Source organism: Neophocaena asiaeorientalis, unplaced genomic scaffold, assembly GCF_003031525.2.
Source record: "Neophocaena asiaeorientalis asiaeorientalis breed wild unplaced genomic scaffold, Neophocaena_asiaeorientalis_V1.1 scaffold72, whole genome shotgun sequence".
Classification (NCBI taxonomy): domain Eukaryota; kingdom Metazoa; phylum Chordata; class Mammalia; order Artiodactyla; family Phocoenidae; genus Neophocaena; species Neophocaena asiaeorientalis.
This window is the reverse complement of record NW_020185336.1, coordinates 2,351,214-2,370,685: the sequence shown is the minus strand read 5'-3', so window position 1 is coordinate 2,370,685 and position 19,472 is coordinate 2,351,214. Positions and strand designations below refer to the sequence as shown.

General features: G+C 37.5%; 1 protein-coding gene across 4 annotated transcripts in view; it reads right to left on the bottom strand.

Annotated features, from left to right (window-relative positions):
• Positions 1 to 19,472, bottom strand: part of GRB14 (growth factor receptor bound protein 14) — a 121,036-nt gene that overhangs the window by 19,924 nt on the left and 81,640 nt on the right. For all 4 annotated transcript variants that reach the window (XM_024736002.1, XM_024736004.1, XM_024736001.1 and 1 more), the window contains 3 exons: positions 8,746 to 8,867; positions 6,799 to 6,873; positions 2,729 to 2,866 (listed from right to left, as the gene is read on the bottom strand). In XM_024736002.1, the coding sequence (XP_024591770.1) occupies positions 2,729 to 2,866; positions 6,799 to 6,873; positions 8,746 to 8,867 (335 nt within the window). The remainder of the gene's footprint in view (positions 1 to 2,728; positions 2,867 to 6,798; positions 6,874 to 8,745; positions 8,868 to 19,472) is intronic.

Below are 19,472 nucleotides of genomic sequence, written 5' to 3'. Positions count from 1 at the left end.
GAGGTGGAGGGTGAAGTAAAAAGACAATGGGCTGTGGATTTTCATGCGAAACCTGTTAAAGAATTAGGAATTCAGGAATTAAGGAGATATTGTCGTATCTTCCAGTGAAGAATCACTGGGAAGACAGTCAAAGAAATGTGATTACTGGATTTAGAAGCCACTTTTCTCTGATGCTAAAAGTAAAAAGATGATCCAGCACACATTTGTTTAAAACCACCTTCGTATATTACTTCATACATGAGGAAAACTGGGAAAAGAGAAACTTCATTACAAAGGTTAAGAAAAAGTCTAAAACCTTAATTACAAAAATGGGTAATTATTCATCCTAACATTATCTATAATATAAAAATTTGAAAACTAGGTTTAAATCCTCAAGAAAAATTAATGCATCTATATGATAGAACACTAGTAGTCAAACTATATATACTTAAAAATAAAAGATTTCTGTAAAGGAATGGATTACTAAATAAGTAGAGGCCTTTTCCATGAAGTATTCTACCACTTAAACCTAAAACACACATACACACACACACACTTGCACATGTGTGTGCACACACGTGTGAATAGCAGCAAAGGAAAACTGTATATCAGGGAAGGGAGGAAACTATGTAAGAACAGTTGGGGAAAATATGGGAAGTATCACTCCTTTGCAACTCCATATCTCCATACCACTGCCCAAATATCTATAGTCTCTATCATTAGCTGTGTTCTGGGCATTTCCATTTGGATACTTTACCATCAACACACTATATCTAGAACTAAGATCAGTATCTTTCTTCTAAGATTTGATTTCTTCAAATCTCCTATTCCTGTTTATTCTATCATTTTCTTTTTTGTTTGTTTGTTTGTTTTTTTTTGCGGTACTCGGGCCTCTCACTGTTGTGGCCTCTCCCGTTGCGGAGCACAGACGCGTAGGCTCAGCGGCCGTGGCTCATGGGCCCAGCCGCTCCGCAGCATGTGGGATCTTCCCAGACCGGGGCACGAACCCGTGTCCCCTGCATCGACAGGTGGACTCTGAACCACTGTGCCACCAGGGAAGCCCTATTCTATCATTTTCTATTTCTTTATTTTCCTTATGTCTTTCTCTAAGAACATTAAGTGCTTCCTCTTCTTTCATATCAACCAGTCAACAAAATCTGACCATTTGTCATTTAATCTTACATCCATCCCCTTCTCTCTCCACTGCTCATCCTAGGTTAGATCCCATTGCCTCCACCCTTGCTTACTGAAATGATCATCTAGTTAGCACTAATTAGCATCTGTGCCTCAACTCAATCAATCAGTCTCTCTCCCTTCCTGCCCACTTATCCCTTCCCCCCTGCCTCCCCTGCTCCCTTCCCCTCTCTGATTCTCTGTCTCTCTAGTTGATTTTTTAAGCTCCCTGTGGCCATATTCATCTTCTTACAACATGATCATTTCACTCTCACTCAAAATTAAAAGACCTGTCCATGTCCTAACCTGAAGAAACTGTGAATGTGACCTGTTTTGCAAAGGGGCCTTTGCAGATGTAATTGAGCTAAGGATCTAGAGATGACATCTTCCTAGATTATCTGGGTGGGCTCTAAATCCATGACAAGTGTCCTTATCAGAGACACACAGAGAAAGGAGAAGGCTGTGTGAAGACAGAGGCAGAGACTGGAGTTAGGCAGCCACAAGCAAAGGGACACCTAGGGCCATGACTAGCCAAGACAGAAAATCCTACTAAAAATTTAAAGGACCAAATATTGAGAATGAGAAATAAATAATGAACATTTTCAGCATAAAAGAAAAATATGAATTTGAAGATTGAATGTGTATGTTAAGAATCAAGCAAGGTATGTATAGCAGAATATATTTGAACATACCTAGAAATACGGCAGGAAAATGACTAAATACCAATGATGATAATAAAATTTGAAAAAGAGCCAAAGAAAAATGACAGATTATCCATAAAGAAGCAACAGTGTTGTCACTGACAGAACAGATGCATGAACATAGAATTAAACTCTCATGAAAACTCTCAAAAGTAGTTTTACTTGAAGGAAATCAATGCATTGCATAAAATGTCAAGACATAAAACACAGGCATATGGCATAGTAGGCAACAACTAGACTACATAGAAACAGATTACATAGTGCTAGTGCTAAGGGAATTACATTCATAAGTGATTATGTATGTGTGTATGAACATCTGCACAGGAATGTCTATGTAACTGTATACATAGGTATACATAAGCAAGCACACACATACATCCACCACTGATCATAACATGATAACTTCCTCTAGGAATTCATAATCTAGATGAGGAGACAAAACTAACACACACAAAGGAATTAATAAGCAGTTACAGACTCAGCTGTGTGGTACTAACTGCATCAACAGAAGTTCAGAGGTGGGCAAGGTCAGTAGTATGACCTGGGTAAAAAGTAAAGAGGTGAACTCTGTTGGGCTTCAAAATCCCAGCCTTGATAAGGAGAATGGGGGTAGATTCAGAGTGGGGGAGAAATGGGCAAGGAATGTGGTACTGAAACAAGAGCATCCAGATGGTATCAAAGGATGTATATTGAAACTAGTGGGAAATAAAGCTGAATAATTAGTTTTTAAATGAATTATGGCAAATGTTTGGAATCTAAAAAAAATTACCAACTATTGACATCATGCAATAAGATAATGAATAAAACAAAGTAAAACCCATTTTAACTTACAACTTCCATATAATTCATAGCACATCACTGATATTCCAATTTACCTTGGATGTCCCTTTAGTAGAAAAATATAAACCGGATCTTCTTAAAAGGAAGTAAATCTTTTTCCAGGACTTCTTTCCCTGTTCTTTTGCATGTAAGAAGCCATGGATTTCAGGATACGTGCTTGAACTCAGAAACATCTGGAAGAAAAATCAGACACTCTCATACAGTTTCTGAATCAATGATATTGTAGTTTTATATTTCAAATAGAAATGTGCAAAATCAAACAGCATTGATACCACTTATACACCATTACAGAAATAGCGATATATATAACAGAAAATAAATCAGTCTTGTGAAAACCTGAGGCAAGTTCCAAATGAAAATATGCTCATGAAATATATATTCTAAGTTATCAGTACTTAGTCAAACACCAAAATTACAAGCTATTTGAATGTCCATTTGAAAAGCTGAACTTTGTCTACAGAGTTAAGTCCTGATACTTTTCATCCCTGTCTATGATTTTCCTTGAGATTATAGATTGACCTATCAACTTCAACTTCATTATGGTATATGTAAGACCATGATCCGGACTTCCATTATTCAATTATCAAAGAAATTGAGCCAAGTTCACCTCCTCGATGAAGGTAAAGTAAACAATGTCTTTGTGCTCTATGGTTCTCAGTTGTGGGTGGGTATGGGCAGGTTGTGTTTTCCAAAGAGAACTGCAACAATATCTTTCATTCCACGTGCTCTTCTGCAAATGTGATCCTGCCACTGAACAAACAGGTGAAGTTTCTCCACCCCCTTGAATCTGGGCAAGGCTTGTGACTGCTCTGACCAATAGCATATGGCAGGAGGGACAGGCTGCCGTTCTAACTGTAGTCCCTTAACTAGCCTGATGGCTTCCACTCCTTAACTCTTGGAAGCTAACTTTCATACAAGAAACGTGACTACCCTAAGATGGCTATGTGGTGAGAAGCACAACGCAACTGGAAAAGCCTTGGAAAATGACACACCATGTGGGGAGAGAGAGAGAGGCCAAGGAGTACCAGACACATGTAGTGAAAAGCTATCTCAGAAGAAGCAGATCCACAATCCCTTTGGGAGTCAATCTGCCTCAGAGACCCATCCAGCTAAAGCCTTCCCAAATACCAACCTACAAAACTGTTGACAAAATATAAGTGGGTACTTAAGCCATTAAGATTTCGAATAGTTTGTTACCCAGTGATAATTAACTGAGACAGCAGGCATGTGTTGGTCAGGAAATTGAGAATGAAAAGGAATAGCTCTGAGTGGCTGTGCTCAGCATCCTTAATAAGACAGTGGAAACGCATTAGTGTCTCACTAAAAGAAGGAAATGGAAATCCCTATGAATAAACGAATGCAAAATGTTAAAACTGAAACTAAGAGAAAATATTAGCTAAACCAACGTAACATAGTTTTAAAAGGCTATTCGGGGAAATGCTGAGAGTAGATAATGTTTTTTAAGTAAATTAATAAAAAAACTTTTAATTTAATGAGCCACAGATATTAATTAATTGACATGCAAAGCAGGCAAGTAGGTTTTTTAGTTTGAGTGCTTTCCAAGTTATTAAACCAAACCAATTAAATTTTAAAAAGGGAGTCATAGAGGTCACACTAGAAAAAGAAGGAACGTTTTAAAAAGTGGAAACATTGCCTCAGTGGAGAGAAGAGGTCAGGGGCACGTGCAGGACTATATGATTCCAAAGCTATGACTTTTCTTGTTTTTATAATTTAAAATTAAAGTAATATAACTAAATTATAGGAGAATTTGGGAAAGGAGGCAGAAGAAAAACTCCAATCCACTGCCCTGTCATAATCCAAAGGCAAAGTATAAAGAGGCGTGAGAGCGAGGGGTGCTGGGGCACTGCCGCTGCTGCCATTCACCCTAACATTCTACAGGGTGTCTGTGACAGCCTGGTAGCATATAAGTAGCTTTTAGAGAAATCCTGAGGCTAATCATAGTTCTAAAATATTTTGAAGCAAAAAATGAAATATAACCTATTACAAATAAAAAGCCCATAGAAAACAAATTTGTGATACCCAATATATTTACCAGTATATTCAAATACCAACATATTTAAAGTAATATCTATACTGGAACTATTAAAAGTTTTCTTCATTAAAGATCAGAGACTATTGAGTGGGTTCGGGGATGCCTTGGGTTTAGATCAAACAGCAACCATTATAAAGACATTGCTCACCATTAACCTGTTAACAAGTATAGTATCAAACAGAAAATAACTGAAAATTTTTATTGTAATGAAAATGTCTTAAGAAAATTACAGCCTACAGCCATTGCCAGTTTGTAAGAAATGAGCTCAACAGATGCAAAACTAAGGAAGTTTTAAATTAAATAACTAGTTTTTTTTGCGGTACACGGGCCTCTCACTGTTGTGGCCTCTCCCGTTGCAGAGCACAGGCTCTGGACACGCAGGCTCAGCGGCCATGGCTCACGCGCCCAGCCGCTCCGTGGCATGTGGGATCCTCCCGGACCGGGGCACGAATCTGTGTCCCCTGCATCGGTAGGCAGACTCCCAACCACTGCACTACCAGGGAAGCCCATAACTAGTATTCTTAATTCAGCTATTTCATGTTCCAATCAAGAGTTTCCATCATAGATAATATTTCATTTAATTGCTAAATATTTTATCATAAATAGGATTGAGAGCATTTATTATAAAAGTTAACATTAAATATATGTTGGTAAAATGTCTATAATTTACTGGAAATTTTGATTTTTTTCAAAGACTAACAATCTTTAAATACATCACAGAGCAAAATTCTGCCAGTTTCCTTTCATGATACACATTTTTTAAATGCTTAAAATCCTTTGACAGTTGTTCAAAACTGGGAAGAATAATATACTTAGGGGTCTTTATTGATTTACAGAATTCTTTATCTAGATTGTACTCTTTTCTTTTCTTTCCTCTTCTTCTCTTTTCCAACTTTATCTCCAGCAAAAATTAACCACTCAAGGCATACCATCCAAAATCTGGACATGTATAAATATGGACCTCACTAAATAGACATTTCTCCAAAGAAGACATACAGATGGCACATGAAAAGATGCTCAATCAACATCACTAATTATTAGAGAAATGAAAATCAAAGCTACAATGAGGTATCACCTCACACTGGTTAGAATGGCCATCATCAAAAAGTCTACAAATAATAAATGCTGGAGAGGGTGTGGAGAAAAAGGAACCCTCCTACACTGTTGATGGGAATGTAAAATGGTGCAGCCACTATAGAGAACAGTATGGAGGTTCCTCAGAAAACTAAAAATAGAGCTACCATATTATCCTGCAATCCCATTCCTGGGCATATATCCAGAGAAAACCATAACTGGAAAAGACACATGCACCCCAGTGTTCACTGCAGCACTATTTACAATAGCCAAGACATGGAAGCAACCTAAATGTCCATTGACACATGAATGGATAAAGAAGATGTAGTATATTTATACAATGGAATATTATTTAGCCATAAAAAATGAATGAAATAATGCCATTTTCAGCAACATGGCTGGACCTAGAGATTATCCTACTAAGCGAAGTAAGCCAGACAGAGAAAGACAAATATCATATGATATCACTTATATTCGAATCTAAGGAAAAAAAATACAAATGAACTTATATACAAAACAGAAATAGACCCACAGACATAGAAAACAAACTTATGGTTACCAAAGGGGAAGGGGGAGGATAAATTAAGAGTCTGGGATTAATATATACATACTACTATATATAAAATAGATAACCAACAAGGACCTACTGTATAGCTAAAAGAACTATACTCAATATTTTGTAATAACCTATAAGGGAAAAGAATCTGAAAAAAAATAACTCTATATGTGTGTACAACTTTATCACTTTGCAGTACACCTGAAACTAACACAACATTGTAAATCAACGATACTTCAATTTAAAAAAAGAATATTATCAACTCTCATGAAGTAAAAAAAAAAAAAAAAGCATGGAAATGCAAGATAAATGAGTATATCTACTTATAAAATTAGAAAAATAAATAAGTAAGTAAATAAGGACCTTAAAGTTTCCCTTCATTATTTAGTACTTACATATTTTAATGAAAATATATATTTTACCTGCAAAATCTGTGTGGGGGATATTTCACCATTGGTTTCAGTTGCAAAAGACACCATATGCTCTGGAAAAAAATACTGACGAAAAGATACATGTTATATTATCCCAAAGCCATGCCAGGAAAGATTGAACTATGACCAACACAGTCATCTAAAGCAAAAGCTCTTTAAATCAGTGTGTTGAAAATTCACCCAAAGCACTTTTAAACATGCCAGTCCCTGACTCTACCCCCAGGTATCTTAATGAGAAGGTAGAAGCAGGGCCCAAAGACTAGCCAAACACCTTCAGATGGTGCTGATACACAGAGATCCATGTACCTCCAGTTACAAACACTGCCCTCAGGCTGACAGTGTGCTAGCTCCCATACGTCTTCCCTGAGTCCTGCAACCACTCTAGCAGGTACTGAAGGACTATCAGCTCCATTTTATAAAGTCAAGGCTCATAGAAGTAAAGGATATATATACCCAAGGTCACAGCCCATAGAGTAGAGGAACAAGGAGTTAAACTAGAGGGCCAGGGAGCTAAAATGACAGTCTTTTCCACCCACTATCTTTCCAAACCTGTTTAATCATAAAATTCACCCAGGAAAGCTGTTTAAAAATAGGAATTCCCAGGCCTCTTTCCTGGAGTGTCTGATTCAGTAGGTCAGGGTAGGACCTGGATCCTGTATTTTTAACAACCACTATCCCCTTCCCCAGGGCGTTTTTATGATCAGGCAAGTTTAGGAAAATATATGCCACTATACTTCCTTTAGGACAGGGTTTTTGAAGCGTAGTTCTATTAACGTCGGTCTAATAACGCTGTGTTGGGGGGACTGTCCTGTGCATTGCAGGACGTTTAGAGCATTCCTGGCCTCCACCCACTAGCAGCACCCCCATCCCCCCAGTATGGCAACCAAAAATGTCTCCAGACATTACCACATCACCCCCCAGTTGAGAACCACTACTCTAAGTCTACAAAATGAATCTACAGCCTTGTTTAAATTAAAAAAAAAAAACAACTAAAACTGAGCACTAAACCCTATGTCTTTAACTATGACTTTTAAATTCTTGCTTTTAATAAAGATTCATAATAAGAAAACAGTTTCCTTTCTAATTCTAATTCTATTTAATTTTTATTAGGACTCATATTTTCTTTGTCAAAGATCATCCCACTATGTTTCTATTAATAAGTTCAAATAAAAGAGAGCGTAAGAGGTCTTTCAGAGTTTGAAAATATTCTATTATGGTGTGTATCATATATTTTTCATAAAGTATCATTTCAATCCAATTATCCAAAGCTTAGTGTAAAAATATGCTACAGCTGCAGAGTCAAAAACAATTTAAAATAATGAGCCCAGAGGCTATTCTGACTTCTCTAGATCACTAGTCTTCATTAGAATGTGACATACATTTACTTTCTTTTAAAAAGAACTATAATGAAAGTAGTATTTACTAGTTACTAGATAATGCACTGGTCTTTATCTCATTTCTACTTAGCTCAATTATTGCACTGAAAACAAAATAGTTTGGAACAGCAAGATGCATGTCAATCTAAACTTCTGGCTAAGTTTCAACACTCCCAACAAACATCAATCTGTTTTTCCTTTAGAATTTTTCTTATTTAATTTCCTAAATTCTGTGAAAAGAGTTAAACCATAATATTTTGGAACCTGCTTGGAGATATCTAATAATTCCCCAAATCAAATGTAGTTTTTTTTCTTAAAAAGCAAGAAAAGAAGCAGTAGTTCCCCAAAACCATGTATATGAACTTCTGTGATGATGTTGGCTAATCATTGTTAGAGTAAGAAGAAGTGTGACTATAATTTTAAAGGGCCAGAATTCTTACCTACAGTTTACCAAATAGGGACTTGTATTTTATCCATAGTGATATTTTTCTTCACATAAAATAAAATAAAATTTAACTAAACTCATTCATTTTCTATAACTATTAATAGGGATTTCACTTACCATTGGGTTTTTAAAGAATTCATATTTGGCATAATTTTTTCTAAAGTATAGCTTATTTTCTTCTTCCATTCCCCAGTTAGATAGCACTTCAATCACCAGCTCGTGGTCTTCTATTGTTCTTTCTGTAAAGAATGTTCCAGTGAGCATGTCAACAGATGGATGGATGGATGGATAGAAAGATAGACAGGTAGGTAGACAAATAAACATAGGGACGTATATATCCATACAAATATATAAAATATATTATGTACGTATCTTTATTAAACATAGAAAATTTCAACTCAATTCTGGAATAATCAGATTGATAAAATTTTCATTAATTTTGAATTAGTAATGTTGATTTTTATACCAAAGCAGACTGTAACCCGAAGAGAAAAATGACATAAAATATCACAATGCACTTTTTACTAATTCTCAATCTCCTTTTATTGCTATGTAAATTATAAGTTTGATAACAAAACTGCATTAAGAATATGGGAACGATTCTTTTTCTCCGACTCATCATGGTGCCAAAATTAAAATATTTGCCTCAGGGTTGAACAATTCATCCCATTAAGAGCTGAAAAAGTTTGACAGGTTCACTATGCGTTTAAGACACATAACCTGGATAGTTGAGAAAAACTAAAATAAATGCTTTAAAAAGAAAATTTTAATGCAAGGACATACAATTTTTTAAGAAACCTGATTTCTTGTGGCACTTTTTACTTTCAAAACTAGTGTTCAGGCAAATGTAGTTTGTATTACCAATGAAGATAATTAGGCAGGGTGGGAAGGCACTTAGGAGGAAAGGCACTTAAATGAAAAAAGCAATGGCAACTTTAAAGAGGTGAACATACCATGCAGATTTCCTATTTTAATAAGAAACTGTGATGTTCATAGCGGTACTATTCATAATAGCCCCAAACTGGAAACTACCCAAATGCCTATCAACGTGAGAATGAATATATAAACTGTGTAAAGGACACAATGGAATATATACTACAATAAAACACAACTTCATGGATGAATTCCACAAACATAATACTAAATGGAAGAAGTCAGACACAAAGAGTACATACTACATGATTCCACTTATATAAGTTCAACACAGATACAGTAAATCTATGGTGTTAGAAATCAAGATAATAGGGATAGTGGGTGAGTGAGCAGGGGCATGAGGGAACCACCGGGGGTGAGAAATAGTCTGTTTGTTAATCTGGGTGTTGGATACTCAGGTAGAAACAATATCTGAGAATTCACCAAGTTGTCCACCTTTGTTCACTTATGTTAAGGTACGTCATACTTCAATAAAAGGTTAAAGAAAAGTGACTGTGAAATTATTAATGCAAAATAAGAAATGGAGGACAGCCAAACAAGAAATATAGAAACCCCCTGCTTTTTTAGGTGCTTCTAAGACCTTTTTGAAAAGTACCTATGTCTCAGAAATTCAACACTCAGGAGTAATCTGTGACCTGCAGCACCCAAGCCCTTGAAAGTAATGTCACACTTAAATAGAAGCTTATTCATCTGAAAGGGAGTTCTTCTAAGAGTGCTGAATGAATATATGAATAAGAATGAGTTGGAGCTAAGTGTGTATCAGCACTCCCAGGTTCTGTTCCTAATTCAGATTGCTCTTTTTCGGTCTCATTGACTAGCTCTGGTAGCTCCTTCTCCCACCTAAGATGCAGTCCTTGGCTGGACTCTTTTTTTCTCTCTTCTCTCAACTAATTAACTCTCCCCTCTTCAGCCATTATGTCTGTCAAGTTCCCTGAAGTGAAATCTCCAGCTACAGTTGCTTTCACTTAGCACTCCAATCCTAACTGCTAGACTTTCCACCACTTCAAACATAATCTGTCTAAAACCAAAGTTCAGTATGGTGGTCCCTCCAAATATTAAACAATTCCAGCAATTCCGCTTCTGAGTTCATAACCAAAAGAAGTTAAAGCAGGGACTGGAACAGATACTTGTACATCAATGTCCATTGTAGCATCATTCACAATAGCCAGAAAGTAAAAACATCCTAATGTCCATCAACAAATGAATGGATAAACAAAATGTAGTAAAGACATTCCGTGGAATATTTAGCCTTAGAAAGGAATGAAATTCTGACACATGTTACAACATGGATGAACCTTAAAGATATTATACTATGTAAAATAAGACAGACACAAAAGAAAAAACATTATATGATTCCATTACATGAGGTACCTAGAGCAGACAAATTCATAGAGACACAAAGTAGAATGGTGGTTGTCAAGGACCGGGGTGTGGGAAGAATGAGGAGTTATTGTTTAATGGGTTCAGGGTTTCAGTATGAGAAGATAAAAATGTTCTAGAGGTGGATGGGGGTGATGGTTGTACAACAATATAAATATAAATAAATGTACATAATGCCAGTGAGCTTTACCCTTAAAATGAATGAAATGGTAAATTTTATGTTACATGCATTCTACCAAAATTTGTAAAAAATGTTAAAAAATGAAACAAAGTATCTTCCTTTTTCTCTCTCAAACTGCTTTTTCCTAAATTTTCCAATGTCCATTACAACTTTCTCTATGTCCACTCCAATATCCTCCAGTTGTTACCCCAGATATCAGACTCTTTGTCCGAGTGTCTCTCACACACCCAACAACCCCCAACCCATTCCCACTATCACCATTCCCATTTAGACCTTCACTCTTTCCTAACTAATCTCCAAACCTCTGTTTTTCTCATTCTTCCAATCCAACCTGGATCCTGATATCACAGGAAACCTCATAAAACATTTGTATCAATGTGACCCCCACTCAAAAACTTGTCCACTTCCTACTTGTTATGAGATAAATCCATATAGTCTGGCAGTCTTAACATATTCATTCATCTGTCCATTCGACAAATATTTATTGAAGGCCTACCATGTGTCAGACAGTCATTGTGGGGCTTGGAATTTTGTAGTGAACAAGACAGAAGTCATTGCCTCATGGAGCTTCAATTCTAATGGGAAGACAGGGACAACAAATCATGTAAATCTTAAAAGGTGGCAATAAACACTACAGAGAAAAATGGATCAGGGAGGAGGGAAAAAGGAGGGCATAAGGGAAAGGAATCCATTTTGAACATAAGACTACTATGAGCTGACTTACGTTTTCATTGGATCACACTGGATGCTGAGTGGATAACTGATTTCAAAAGGCTTAAGGGTAGAAACAGGAAGACCATCTAGCAGAATATTGCAATTAACAAGGGGAGATGATGTGGCCTGGATGAGAGTGGCAGCATGTAAGAAGTAGACAGAATCTGTGTGTATGTATTCTGAAGGTAGAGCCAACAGGATTTGTTGACAAATTGGATGTGGAGTGAAAGAGAGGGGGCAGTGAAGGAAGACACCAAGATTCTTGGCTTAAGCATTTGGAAGGACTACCGCCATTAATGAGCTAAGAAGACTGTAAGAGAAGCAGTTTGCAGGGAGATCCAGCAGTCACCGAGATATCGAGTGGGAAGTTGCATCCCTAACAATCTTTATTATCCTTACTTTTGTTTACTTCTCACACAACTCCAACTGATATTTTCAACCTTATGAAGCATAGGTTCACATTATTAAATATACTATGTGCTACACACTGTATCTGTATTTATTGCAACCACAGTGGGAGAAAATTGCAAGGTATTAAGCAATATGTCTGCTTATTTGTTTTACCAACCTGTGTTTCACTGTACCCATCACCTATCTCTACCACTAAGGAAACAGCACATGTTCTGCCCTGAAGATAAACTATACAGAGAGGAAAAAATGACAGAGATGCACTTTCTTTACTTTTGAGCTTCAAATTAGACTTTATCAATCTTTGACAAATATGATCACTTGGGGAGAATAATGGCCAGCCAATCCTCCACTGACTCATACAGGGATGCACCCTCTGTCCTCTGGGAAAGGATCTGGAATTAAGGGGTTAGTGGAGGAAAGGGTGGAGTGGAGCCTGAGAGGAGGCTAGATAGTAACTGGATGGTTTAGGTCACAGTGACCCTACATCCTGCCCCTTCTGGAACTAGGACCCTTTCAGGATGAGCAGATGATGCTAATAAAATCCCAGGTAAGTTTAATGGTGGTGTGTGGTTCAAACCAAAGAGTAGCCTTAGGAGGCTTCTACCCTCAAGTAGAAGCCCTGCATCTAACATGGCGGCAAAGCAATAGCTAAGTGCAATGCTGAGGAAGATGAGTCTGTAGCATCCAAGTATGAGGAAAGAGCACTGCAGAACCAAGTTCTCCAGAAGAAGTGTGAAAGGGCTAAAAGAAGACCATGAATTTAGGGGGCTTTATGATACAGGCAATAAGCTTGAGAGAAATAAGAGTTTCTAGAACACGAAGAGAAGAGTTGGATAGAAGTTAGACAAATACCCTTCCTGGGACTTAAATGCCCCATCAGAGTGTTGGAAGAGTGAAACTAGGTCTTAACCTTCAACTGAGTGTATCTTAAACCTGTATGTAACTCATTTATATAACCTGAATTGATTATTTACCCCAACAAGACTATAACAATCCATAAAGCAAACCAGTAACAGAAGATTAAACTGTCTGCCATTAAGAGGTCAGGAGAGGGAAGACATATGGGAACATATGTATATGTATAGCTGATTCACTTTGTTATAAAGCAGAAACTAACACACCATTGTAAAGCAATTATACCCCAATAAAGATGTTTAAAAAAAAAAAAAAAAAAAAAAAAAAAAGAGGTCAGGAGACTCAGAGTTAGAAATTAATTCAAGTTATAGAAATAAAGGAAGTTACATCTCTGCATATCTCAATCTGAGACCTTTGTCATTACTGTATTTAATTCTTATAGTATCTGAAGTAAGCTGAATATGGCCCCAAAGACATCAGGTCCTAATCTCTGGAATCTAAATGTTACCTTATACGGCAAAGCATTCGCAGATGTCATTAACTGAAAGATATTAAGATGAGGAGATTATCCAGGATTACAAAGTTTGGCCCTAAATCCAAACACAAGTATGCTTTTAGGAGACAGAAGGAGATCTGACAGAGAAATAAGAGGAAAGGGCAATGTGAGCAGAGGCAGAGACTCAAGTGATGTGACCACAAGCCAAGGAATAATGGCAGCCACCAGAAGCTGAAAGGGGAAAGGAACAGCCTCCCCATAAAGCCCCTGGAAGGAGTGTGGCCCTGCCAACACCTCGATTTCAACCCAGTGAAATTAATTTTGGACTTCTCACCTCCAGAACTGTTAAAAGATGACATTTCTATTGGTTTAAGCTAGCAGTAATTTGTTACAGCAGCCTTAGGAAACTAAGAGGATAACCTAAAGAGCAAATTCTATTTCCATTTTACAGAGAGCAAACGTCTCAGGGTTTGAATGCCTGCCACATGTCTGACCCCAAGTCTCTGCTCCTTCCTCTGCACAGCACTGCCTCTGCCTTCACTACAGTTCCCACTGGAAGGGCATCCTCTGTGTATACCCTACTCATTCTTTCTGTATCAGCTCAAATCTCTTTCACATTCCTCAGTTCTCAAAATTTGATTGCCTCAAATTCTTTTATCTTGAAATGTGTTCGATAACTATTTGCTAATTAATTGAAAACAAACCACCACATTTTGAGTGTAAGGGGAAAGAATTTAACAGGCAATATTTCAAATTATTATCAATCTTAACCTCACATGAAAGTAACATGAATCATTTGAATTTGGATTACATCAAAAAAGAAAATAAAACAAAGAATGGAAAAACCAAGCTGCATTTGAACAGCTATGACAAATGTGTCACAAAAAAACTAGTGTAATATGTGTAGTCACAAAAAAAGCAGCAGTCTAGTTGGGGTTTTGTTGGCTACACACAAATAAAGCCCAGCATACCAATCTACAATGAAAAAATAAGGGATACAGTATTTGCAGAAAATTTCATAGAACTATAACACCAAATATTTCAATAATGCAATAACTAGCATCAGGAAAATAGCCTGGTAATCTTAAGCAGAAAAATGTCTTCAAATAAAGCTGGCTAAAACCAGAGTAAGTGGGAAAGCAAAAGACATATTTCCCATTCCTTCAAAGAAGATTTCTGGCACTCTTCTATTGAAAATTCAGAAAACATGTAAAAATCAAAATCCAGAGGATCAAATGCAGCTACAGGTTTTCACCTCTTATACTCATCTCATAATGGAGATACAACTTACTTATTATAGAATCTGGCTTTTGAAAATATTAAATAATTTTTTTACATTTATATATCACCATCCCCATTTAGATGTTCTGTCATAAATACCATCCCCCAACCAAGTCTCATTATGTTAAAGGATTAATGCTACAATAACCCAAAGAGAGACTGGTTCAAGATGGCAGAGTACAAGGATGTGCTCTCACTCCCTCTTGAGAGAGCACCAGAATCACAACTAACTGCTGAACAATCATTGACAGGAAGACACTGGAACTCACCAAAAAGATACCCCACATCCAAAGACAAAGGAGAAGCTGCAATGAGACGGTAGGAGGGGCGCAATCACAGTAAAATCAAATCCCATGACTGCTGGGTGGGGGACTCACAGACTGGAGAACACTTATACCACAGAAGTCCACCCACTGGAGTGAAGGTTCTGAGCCCCATGTCAGGCTTCCCAACCTGGGGATCCGGCAACAGGAGGAGGAATTCCTAGAGAATCAGACTCTGAAGGCTAGCGGGATTTGATTGCAGGACTTCGACAGGACTGGGGGAAACAGAGACTCCACTCTTGGAGGGCACACACAAAGTAGTGTGCGCATCGGGACCCAGGGGAAGGAGCAGTGACCCAACAGGAGAGTGAACCAGACCTACCTGCTAGTGTTGGAGGGTCTCCTGTAGAAGCAGGGGTGGCTGTGTCTCACCGTGGGGACAAGGACACTCGCAGCAGAAGTTCTGGGAAGTACTCCTTGGCGTGAGCCCTCCCAGAGTCCGCCATTAGCCCCACCAAAGATCCCAGGTAGGCTCCAGTGTTGGGTCGCATCAGGCCAAACAAACAAAAGGGAGGGAACCCAGCCCCACCCATCAGCAGACAAGCAGATTAAAATTTTACTGAGCTCTGCCCTCCAGAGCAACAGCCAGCTCTACCCACCACCATCAGGAAACCGGCACAAGCCTCTTATATATAGCCTCATCCACCAGAGGGCAGACAGCAGAAGGAAGAAGAACTACAATCCTGCAGCCTGTGGAACAAAAACCACATTCACAGAAAGACAGACAAGATGAAAAGGCAGAGGGCTATGTACCAGATGAAGGAACAAGATACAACACCAGAAAAACAACTAAATGAAGTGGAGATAGGGAACCTTCCAGAAAAAGAATTCAGAAAAATGATAGTGAAGATGATCCGGGACCTCGGAAAAAGAATGGAGGCAAAGATCAAGAAGATGCAAGAAATGTTTAACAAAGACCTAGAAGAACTAAAGAACAAACAAACAGAGATGAACAATACAATAACTGAAATGAAAAATACACTAGAAGGAATCAACGCAGAATAACTGAGGCAGAAGAATGGATAAGTGGCCTGGAAGACAGAATGGTGGAATTCACTGCTGCGGAACAGAATAAAGAAAAAAGAATGAAAAGAAATAAAGACAGCCTAAGAGACCTCTGGGGCAACATTAAACACACTAATATTCGCACAACAGGGGTCCCAGAAGGAGAAGAGAGAGAGAAAGGACCCAAGAAAATATTTGAAGAGATTATAGTCAAAAACTTCCCTAACATGGGAAAGGAAATAGCCACCCTAGTCCAGGAAGCACAGAGAGTCCCATACAGGATAAACCCAAGGAGAAACATGCCAAGACACATAGTAATCAAACTGCCAAAAATTAAAGACAAAGAAAAATTATTGAAAGCAGCAAGGGAAAAATGACAAATAACATACAAGGGAACTCCCATAAGGTTACCAGCTGATTTCTCAGCAGAAACTCTGCAACCCAGAAGGGAGTGGCATGACATATTTAAAGTGATGAAAGGGAAGAACCTACAACCAAGATTACTCTACCCAGCAACAATCTCGTTCAGACACGATGGAGAAATCAAAAGCTTTACAGACAAGCAAAAGCTAAGAGAATTCAGCACCACCAAACCAGCTCTACAACAAATGCTACAGGAGCTTCTCTACGTGGGAAACACAAGAGAAAAAAAGGACCTACAAAAACAAACCCAAAACAATTAAGAAAATGGTCACAGGAACATACATATCGATAATTACCTTAAACGTGAATGAATTAAATGCTCCAACCAAAAGACACAGGCTTGCTGAATGGATACAAAAACAAGACCCATATATATGCTGTCTACAAGAAACCCACTTCAGATCGAGGGACACATACAGACTGAAAGTAAGGGGATGGAAAAAGATATTCCATGCAAATGGAAATCAAAAGAAAGCTGGAGTAGTAATACTCATATCAGATAAAATAGACTTTTAATGTTACAAGAGACAAGGAAGGACACTACATAATGATCAAGGGATCAATCCAAGACGAAGATATAACAATTATAAACATATATGCACCCAACATGGCAGCACCTCAATACATAAGGCAACTGCGAACAGGTATAAAAGAGGAAATCGACAGTAACGCAATAATAGTGGAGGATTTTAACACCTCACTTACACCAATGGACAGATCATCCAAACAGAAAATTACTAAGGAAACACAAGCTTTAAATGACACAATAGACCAGATAGATTAATTGATATTTTTAGGACATTCCATGCAAAAACAGAAGATTACACTTTCTTCTCAAGTGTGCATGGAACATTCTTCAGTATAGATCACATCTTGGGTCACAAATCAAGCTCAGTAAATTTAAGAAAACTGAAATCATATCAAGCATCTTTTCTGACCACAACGCTATGAGATTAGAAATCAATTACAGGGAAAAAAATGTAAAAAACACAAACACACAGAGGCTAGACAGTACTTTACTAAATAACCAAGAGATCACTGAACAAATCAAAGAGGAAATCAAATAATACCTAGAGACAAATGACAATGAAAACACGATGATCCAAAACCTATGTGGTGCAACAAAAGCAGTTCTAAGAGGAAAGTTTATGGCAATACAAGCCTACCTCAAGAAACAAGAAAAATCTCAAACAATCTAACCTTACACCTAAAGGAACTAGAGAAAGAAGAACAAACAAAACCCAAAGGTAGTAGAAGGAAAGAAATCATAAAGATCAGAGAGGAAATAAATGAAATAGAAACAAAGAAAACAATAGCAAAGATCAATAAAACTAAAAGCTGGTTCTTTGAGAAGATAATCAAAATCGATAAACCATTAGCCAGACTCATCAAGAAAAAGAGGGAGAGAACTCAAATCAATAAAATTAGAAATGAAAAAGAAGTTACAACAGACACAGCAAAAATACAAAGCATTCTAAGAGACTACTACAAGAAAGTCTATGCCAATAAAATGGACAACCTGGAAGAAATGGACAAATTCTTAGAAAGGTAGAACGTTCCAAGACTGGACCAGGAATAGAAAATATGAACAGACTAATCACGATTAATGAAATTGAAACTGTGATTAAAAATCTTCCAACAAACAAAAGTCCAGGACCAGATGGCTTCACAGGTGAATTCTATGAAACATTTAGAGAAGAACTAAACAAGATGAAAAGACAACTCTCAGAATGGGAGAAAATATCTGCAAGTGAATCGACTGACAAAGGATTAATCTCCAAAATATATAAACAGCTCATGCAGCTCAATATCAAAAAAACAAACCATCCAATCCAAAAAATGGGCAGAAGACCTAAATAGACGTTTCCCCAAAAAAGACAGACAGGTGGCCAAAAGCACATGAAAAGCTGCTCAACATCACTAGTTATTAGAGAAATGCAAATCAAAACTACAATGAGGTATCAGCTCACACCAGTTAGAGTGGGCATCATCAGAAAATCTACGAACAAAAAATGCTGGAGAGGGTGTGGAGAAAAGGGAACCCTCTTGCACTGTTGATGGGAATGTAAATTGATACAGCCACTACGGAGAACAGTATGGAGGTTCCTTAAAAAACTAAAAATAGAATTACCATATGAGCCAACAATCCCACTAATGGGCATATACCCAGAGAAAACCATAATTCAAAAAGACACATGCACCCCAATGTTCACTGCAGCACTATTTACAACAGCCAGGTTATGGAAGCAACCTAAATGCCTATCGACAGACGAATGGATAAAGGAGGTGTGGTACATATATACAATGGAATATTACTCAGCCATAAAAAGGAACAAAATTGGGTCATTTGTAGAGACGTGGATGAATCTAGAGACTGTCATACAGAGTGAAGTAAGTCAGAAAGAGAAAAACAAATATCGTATATTAACGCATATATGTGGAACCTAGAAAAATGGTACAGATGAATTGGTTTGCAGGGCAGAAATTGAGACACAGATGTAGAAAACAAATATATGGACACCAAGGTGGGGAAAGTGGCAGGGGGTGGTGGTGGTTTGATGAATTGGGAGATTGGGATCGACATGTATACTCTAATATGTATAAAATGGATAACTAATAAGAACCTGCTGTATAAAAAGATAAATAAAATAAAAATTAAAAATAAATAAATAAAGAACCCTAAGAGGCCTGATTATCAGCTAATCACATCTTACAGAAAATTTGTGGTTTTTTAAAAATTAGCTTATTTATTTATTTATTTTTGGCTGCATTGGGTCTTCGTTGCTGCACGCAGGCTTTCTCTAGTTGCAGTGAGTGGGGGCTACTCCTCATTGCAGTGCGC